The following is an 8,009-nucleotide window of genomic DNA, read 5'->3' as shown; positions in this document are numbered from 1 at the left end:
TCTGCAATTTTTCCAGTAGCTGCTATCAGGAGAGGCGAGTGCAGCAACTACCTAAGAAACGAGGTAGGTGGATTTTCTTTCAGGGAAAGGAAACTGCGCGATAAGAGCCTGACCCGTCGCAAGTGGTGCATCGGCCGGGAAATAAAAATAGTAAATTCCAGTGAATTTAAAAAAAAAGCAGTAGTGACAATTACCGGACAATACAGAAGTGCTCGATATGTGTAGGAACTGTGTAGCGTACAAATTGATATCGCCACGTGAATAGGAAGGACAGTGAAAGTGTCCGTGAACTGTAATGTGTTGTACGGAACGGAAGAATTTTTCGGTGACTACGCGCCGATTGGAATAGCAGTCTACGACGGCGTCTGGCAGACGACGAGCTACGGAGACTACGCAGAGGCGACGACAGCTGTGGCAGTTGGCAGCGCTGATTCGAGCGGGGGCCCGGAAACTGGTACAGCATTGCAGTGTATGGTGAACGGACCCGCAGTTTCATCTAGCAGCAACGCAGCACGCCGAAGCACAAAGTTAAGTACAGTGCTTTTGAAAACTTTGTGTGTTTGTGGAGTCAAACTGAGAAAAATGGCTGAGTTTCAACCAAGTGACAAAAAGGCGGAACTAAGTTGTGATAGTGGGATGGAGACAGGGGAAAATGACCCCATGAATTTTAGTTTAGACGTGTCTCAACCCAATTTCAGTAGTAGTTTGACTGATTCATCCTATGTTAATTATAGTTTAGAGTCAGATCCAAATATGTCAGTGCCCAGTGAGTTACAGTTACCCATGCCGGTAGTTAATGTTAATAGGGACATTGTATCAGCAAATGAGGGGGCGAAGGATAATGTCGCCAGTATGCTGATGAATCTATTAACTAAGATGAACGTGTTGGATTCCAATATGTCAAGTAAGATGGATTCCAGTATATCAAAATTGGAAACTAATATGTCACAAATGGAAACTAATATGTCAAGTAAAATGGATTCAAAAATGTCTAAATTAGGATCTGATTTAAGTAATGAGATGACTAAAATGGGCGCTGATTTAGATTCCAAAATATCCGATCTCAGAGACTGTTGGAAGCAAGATTTAGCAGTGCTCAGTAGTAAAGTAAATGTTGAAATACAGCAGGTTAAACTAGAATGTACAGAAAATATTGTTCAAGTGCAAAGTGAATTGACGACACGAATCGAACAGGTTACTGAGGATCAACAGCAATCTAAATCCCATGTTGATGCAGAATTAGATAAAGTATGTGAGCACATAAAAGTGGTAGAGAATTCCAATGAAATTAATCATGCCGCCTTAGAATGTAAAGTAAATGATACCAAAATTCGGTGTGAGAAACTTGGAGAGCAAGTTGTAAATAAGGTCAATAATTTAGAGACTCACATAAGCCATTTCAGTGAAAGTGTGAATGAGCAACTTTGTGGGCATGAATGCAGACTAACCAAAGTAGAACAGTGTGTTTCTAACCATAGTGGTAGTATAATTTCCAGTGGAATAATTGAATCTACCGAGGTTGCGTATGTTACCCACAGACAGTTTTTAAAATTTGACCCAAGTAAGAACATGCACCCCAGAGAATTTTGGAACGATTTTGAAGACGTTTTGCCGAAAGTATGGAGCGATAAACAAAAGATAGGCTTTATCACTTCAAATTTGATGGGAGAGGCCAGAGTATGGGGGAATTTAGCCTCTGAAAAATACGCGAAATTGTCAGAATTTAAATTAGCGTTCTTTGAGGAATACTGGGGAAAGAGAAAGCAGATGGATGTTCTTAATCGGTTCTGGTCGGGAGAGAAGTATGACCCCAAGAGAGAGGGCATCAAACGATTTGTTCAAAGGTGGGTAACAACTCTGTCCTACCTTAGTAATAAGTTAGAAACAGAACAGATCATATTAGGGGTAGAAAATAAGCTACCGTGGAACTGGAAAACTAAGATCATATCTGCGCCCCGAGATAACATTGACAAGTTCGTACAGTATTTAGAAAGGGTTGAATCCGTCCAAAAAGAAGAAGAAAACATGAGGAGGGAGCATCGCCCGCCTGCTAGGCAGAATGACAATCGCGCGGATGTAAACATTAATAGGATGGGTGTTCAGAGAGGCGGCGGATACCGTGGCAGTTCACGTGGTAGAGGAAGAACATATGTTAACAGGTTCAATGAACGCGAGCAGTATGACAGCGGCCGACAGATGTCAGGAGGTGAGGCGGTCAGCTGGAGGCATAGTGATGACGCACCGCGCTCGGAAAACCATTAATTGTCTACGAGTGTGCTGGCGATCGTAGGCAACAGCGTTTAAAGTTAAATCCGCTGGCAAAACCATTCATAAGAAAGCAGCCTGAACGACCACCTAACATAAATGTTGTTGCTACAAAATTTAGGGAGGATAACGTAAAACAGACAGAGATAGTAGCTTTAAGTCAAGTGGAGGTTAATGAACCAATTAACTGTAAGAATAATCATAAGAAGCCACTTATTGAAGAACTAAGTACTAGTTATAAGGGTAATAATCAGAAAGACATTATGCACAGTAAAACTAATGAAGAGCTGTCGGATAGGGGTGAGAACAGTAATAATGGCAGGGTTGTGACTGTGCTTGATAAGATAATTGATGTTGTAGATAGTTACGAAGAAGAGGATAGATTAGAGGAGGAGGTAGAGGTTAATGACGACGCCTTGGATAGGGTCGTAGAAAAGGAGGTTAATGAGAAAGAGGGGGAAACATTGGAAAAATGTTTTGACTTAGCAATAGTGGATAGGCTAATAGGAGCTGCCACTAGAATTGAGGGTGATAATAAGCATGAAATAAACCCTGTAAGTGTGAATGTGATTGCCACCCAAAAGACAGGCTTCGAAAGGAGAGAAATTGTGCAAGATTTATTGGAGGAAGCAGAACCCAAAATAAATAAAGAGTACTTAGGGCAACCGATAGTAGAGCTAAGAGTATTAAATGAACCAGTTAAATGTTTGATAGATACTGGATCGGAAGTCTGTGCAGTATCCCAGAACTTGGTAAATGAACTCCCTAACAGTAAACAGATTGTTAAGATGCCAGTAAGTGGCTTGAACATTGTAGTAGCAACCGGTAAGACTAAGAAGACAGTAAAACAGGAAGTGTTTCTACCCATAGCATTTAAGGAAGTAGAAATAAGACAGAACTTCTTAGTTATAAATGGACTGAGTGTAGACATATTGGTGGGGGCTGACTTTTTGAATAAATATGAAGGATGGGTGAATTTTTCTACCAATGATGTTATGGTAAAAATTAAGGGTAAACTAATTACTATACCTTTCATCGGTAAGCAGCTATGTGAGGATCCTGAGCAGAATGATTTTCCTATATGTATTTGTAAAACAGAGAAATTCTTGGAGGGCTATAATGAGTACGGTGGCAAAAAAGTAGAGGATCCGTCTGAGCTTGTGAGTGTCAGAAATAGGATCGAGGAGAAATTACTAGAATTAATTGATACTGATGAAGCAAGGAAAAACGATTTAAGACAAATACTAGTCAAACATGCCGAGGTTTTCTCAGATCAACCAGGGCTAGTAAAGGATTATGAGTGTTTTTTGACAGTGCAGAAAGACGCTCATTTCTTCAAAAAACCATTTGCAATCCCAGAAGTACATAAGGAGGCAGTACGTGACTTAATTCAAAATATGTTAGAGTGGGGAATTATTGAAAGGGCTGTTAGTGTGTACAATAACCCGCTAGTCATAGTTCCTAAGAAGGATGGCTCAATTAGACTAGTGTTGGATGCTCGAGCATTAAACAAAATAGTACTACCTGAGAGTGACCGTCCGGAGAATATTGAAGAACTGCTACAAAAGTTTAAAGGTGCTAAGTTCTTTACATCCATGGATGTGACCTGTGGATATTGGAACCTACCGTTAGCAAAGGAATCAAGAAAGTACACGGCATTCTTATTCGAAGGTAGATGTTATCAGTATAAGGTGGTGCCGTTTGGTTTAAATATAAGTGTATGTGCCTTTGTAAGAGCTATGTCGCAGGTATTAGGGGACCATCTACTAAGAAGAATTACAGTGTATGTAGACGACGTTTTGATATCGACACCAACGTGGGAGGAACACTGTATGTTATTGGATGAAGTATTGAGGGCCATAAAATTGGGGGGTATGAAATTGAAGCTAGACAAAACTGAATTTGTGAAGAAAGAAATTAAATTCTTGGGGCACATAGTGAGTGGCGATGGTATCATGCCGGATCCAGAAAAGATTAGAGCAATAAGGGATTATGCTGCACCTACAACACGTAAAGCATTAAAGGGGATGTTTGGTTTGTTTGGGTTTTATAGAAAATTTGTGTCTGGACAATTATTCAATGCACCGTGCCTGCGAGAACTCTTAAAGAAAAATGTAGTTTATAAATGGACTTCTGAGTGTCAGAAGGCGTTTGAAGAATTGAAAGAAGCTCTTATTAATAGTAAGATTTTGAACCATCCCGATTTTTCGAAACCATTTTGTCTGGGATCTGATGCTTGTGGTTACGGGTTAGGAGTTGAACTATTTCAGTTGGAAAAAGAAGGAGAAGAGGAAGTCCACAAGACCATAGCCTTTGCGAGCAGGTCATTGCAACAATCCGAGAAAAATTATAGTATATCTGAACTTGAAGCATTAGCTGTTATTTTCGGCCTGCAAAAATTTGAAAAGTACCTTTTAGGACATGAAATTTGGATCTACACAGACCATAGTGCCCTTACATATTTAGACTCATGTCAGCTAAAACATGCTAGATTAAGAAGGTGGTCCCTGTATTTACAGCAATTTAATTATAAGATGATATACATTAAGGGTTCCGAGAACATCGTGGCGGACGCCTTATCAAGAAGTGTGAAAGATACAGGACAAGAAGGGAAATCTTTAAGAAATACCGATAATAATGAAGTAATGTTGGCCATCATGCAGCTCCAGGACGATGGCTTAATTAAGCGCATTTGTAAGAACCTACGGAGGGAACAGAACCAGGATGACAACATTAAATTAGTAAAGAGTAGATTAGGTCATCCAGACTACCCAAAATTACTGGTCTACTATAAAGTGCATAAAGATGTCTTATTTAGGCGCAGGAAAGACAGTGAGGAGAATTGGAAAATATGTTTTCCGGAGCAACATGTAGATGCACTTATAGACTACGTACATTGTAAGTATGGGCATTATGGCGCTCGTAAATGTATAGCTAAGTTAAGTGAAGTGGTAATTTTTGATAATATGTGGAGAAGGGTGCAACAGCGATTAGAATCCTGTGATCGTTGCCAGAAAGTTAGGGCCAACAATAGAACTATCCAAGGACAGATGTATTCAGTAGAACCACAAAATCGGCTGGATTTAGTAGCTGTAGATTTATTTGGTCCACTACCAGTGTCTAGAGGGGGATGTGAATATGTGTTTGTGATGGTGGATGGGTTTACTAAGTACGTAAAATTTTACCCAATTAAGAAAGCCAACTCTAAAGTATTAGTGAATAAGTTGGAGAAGGACTATTTTGGGAAGATAGGAGTGCCAAAGGCAATATTGTCAGACAATGGGCCCCAGTTTATCTCTAAGAAATTTAGTGAATGTTTACAACAGAGAGGTATCGATCACATAAAAATCTCCGCGTACTTTCCTCAAGGGAACATGTGTGAGCGAATTATGAAGGAGTTAAACAGATTGTGTAGAACATATTGTCATAAAAAACACTCCGCTTGGGCCAATTATATTGAATACTTCGAAGAAGTAATAAACCATCTGAAGCATGAAGCCACAGGATATGCACCAGTAGAGCTAATGTGTGACATTAGGCCGAATAATATTTTATTCGACCTGGTCGAGTTTCCAAATCTCACAGACATAGCCATCGAAGAGAAGGAGAGACTGGCACGTATTAATATAAGAAAGAAGGCCCTGGAAAGAAAGAGAAGGCATGACGCAAGAGCTGATCCCACTAGTTTTCAGGTAGGGGATCTAGTGCTAGTGAAAACTAGGGAAAGATCTAAGAAACTTACGTCAGAAACAAAGAAGTTTACCGATGAGTACGTGGGCCCATTTAGAATCGTAGAGAAGCCTCACCCAAATGCTTATAGACTGGAGTTTGTGAAATCACATAAGGTGTTAGGGCTTAGGAACATTGTGGATTTGAAAAGATATGTTCAAAAGAGAGACGTGGCCAGGAGTGAGTAGATACCTCAGAGAGCTTTGCACTCTTTGCAGAGCTAAGTGCGTGACGAGCACTAGGTCTCGAGTCGTTTGACAATATTTCTTCCACTTTCTTTTCCGTATTGTCAACCTACCTCTTCTTTCATTCAGAACTAAAATTCTATCGTCTTTCCTTCTTCTCTATCGTAGTTTTTAAGTGATAAAGTGTTTAAGTAATGAGTAGGAAAGAACCTCAGTGCAGTATAGGTTAAGCGTAAGGAATGAGTGTAAGAGAAAATCAAAAAGGATTAAGATACCTCAGATAAGTAATAAGTCTCAGTAAAGTAAATGTTTGGCCTAAGGTGTGAGTAATGCCCTTAGAAAGGTAAAATAACTAAGAAATGTAAGAGCCTCAGAAAATATGGTGACGAACATTGAAGCTGTTTGTTAAGTAACAGAACGATATGTTAAGACGTAGCATTAAGCTAATGTTTAGGAAAGGAAATGGAGCAGTACAGCAAAACTGTCTGTTCAATGAAGTCAGAGCCTCAGGAGGTGATTTAGTGGTAAAATGAGTAAAGGTACAGTGCAACAAGGTTGACTGTCAAAGGGGTAAAGGAAGTTAAGTTAAAGGGACAGTGCAGCAGGACTGACTGTCAAATGAAGAGAAATATGTGAGAAAAGGAGAAAGAATGAGCATAGTGTTTGGCTAGCTCGATATTAGGAAAAAGTGAGGCTACGAAGGTGAGTAAATAAAAAGCTTAATGTTGGTAACCAGAGGTGGCGTTTGTTGGTAAACAGAGGAGATGTTTGTAAACAAAAGGAAGTGAGGCTACGAATGTAAACAGAGCTGAGGCGACGTTGGTAACTCAGGAGGTGGATGTATGTTAGAAAGTATGGGTAACGAGGTTTCGCAGATTAGTAGGAAACGCTTTAACAAATACTAACCTGAGTGTGTGAAGTATGAGTATGAGAGTTGTAAATTAAACCCGAATGTGACTAGAGAAAACCTGATGTTGACAAGAAATTGAAGTAACTCCAGATATGTGAGATGAGGAAAGTACCCATGACATCGATTCCATTTTTGACCAGAGACACACAAAGCTCCCCAAGTTTGTCGTAGAGATTAGTATAAGGATTGTAGTGTTGATAAATGAATAAGTAAATATGTATTTTTCAGTGTTTAATTTATGATACAGGACTACAGGAGATTGCCTGGAGACAGAATTGTAATATTGATAATTTTGTGTATATTTTATATTGTTGTGTATTGTACAGGAACTGGAGAGTCACCAGTGCTGGCGGAGATTTATTATGTATTTGTGAACTATTTGTAGGAATTGTTTTTCTTAGTATTTCTTATGTAACCATAACTTGTTTGATTATGAGATGAAGAAGTAATTAAAGAGTAAATGTGCCACTTCGGTACTGCATTAGGAAAGTCAATTCACTTTTCACTTAAAAAAAAAAAAAAAAAAAAATTTGAAAATTGTACATACTGTAAAGTAAATTTTATCAAAATATGAGACTTTAGAGTCAAGCAGATAGCGCCATTTATCGCTGCTGTAGGTTAAGACGTAGCAGTTAGAAAGGGAACTGAGGCCAGCTGATGTTTCAGGTGCGCCGAAGTAAACAGAGGTGGTAGCACGAGACTTGAAATGGACCTCCCAAGCAGGACCCGGTCGAACTACGAGTGCTATCAAAATCTTAAGTGTAAGTGGTAAAAAAGTGACGCTCACCATAGCGATAGTAGTGTTAGTGTGCGTGTGACGTACATCAAGATAGTATTTAGGTTTGTTTTCTCTTTCAGGAATTTGTAAATAGAATTTTGTAATCTGAAAAATTTTTTTTTGAATGATGATAAAAGTGCAT

At 39.3% G+C, this 8,009-nt stretch overlaps 1 protein-coding gene across 2 annotated transcripts; it reads left to right on the top strand.

Annotated features, from left to right (window-relative positions):
* The first annotated feature begins 757 nt into the window (after positions 1-757).
* LOC126268043 (uncharacterized) lies at positions 758-7,618 on the top strand. 2 transcript variants are annotated; one of them, XM_049973470.1, is made up of 2 exons: positions 758-3,276; positions 4,785-7,618. In XM_049973470.1, the coding sequence occupies exons 1-2, from the start codon at positions 2,529-2,531 to the stop codon at positions 4,790-4,792; spliced, it is 756 nt and encodes a 251-aa protein (XP_049829427.1). In that variant the 5' UTR covers positions 758-2,528; the 3' UTR covers positions 4,793-7,618. The 2 variants fall into 2 exon arrangements, 1 of the variants encoding a protein (XP_049829427.1); XR_007549070.1 differs by having other exon boundaries at positions 764-3,276.
* Positions 7,619-8,009: the final 391 nt, after the last annotated feature.

The sequence above is a fragment of the Schistocerca gregaria genome, chromosome 4 (genome assembly GCF_023897955.1).
Source record: "Schistocerca gregaria isolate iqSchGreg1 chromosome 4, iqSchGreg1.2, whole genome shotgun sequence".
In the NCBI taxonomy this organism is placed as follows: Eukaryota; Metazoa; Arthropoda; class Insecta; order Orthoptera; family Acrididae; genus Schistocerca; species Schistocerca gregaria.
This window is presented reverse-complemented; position numbering and strand designations above follow the sequence as displayed.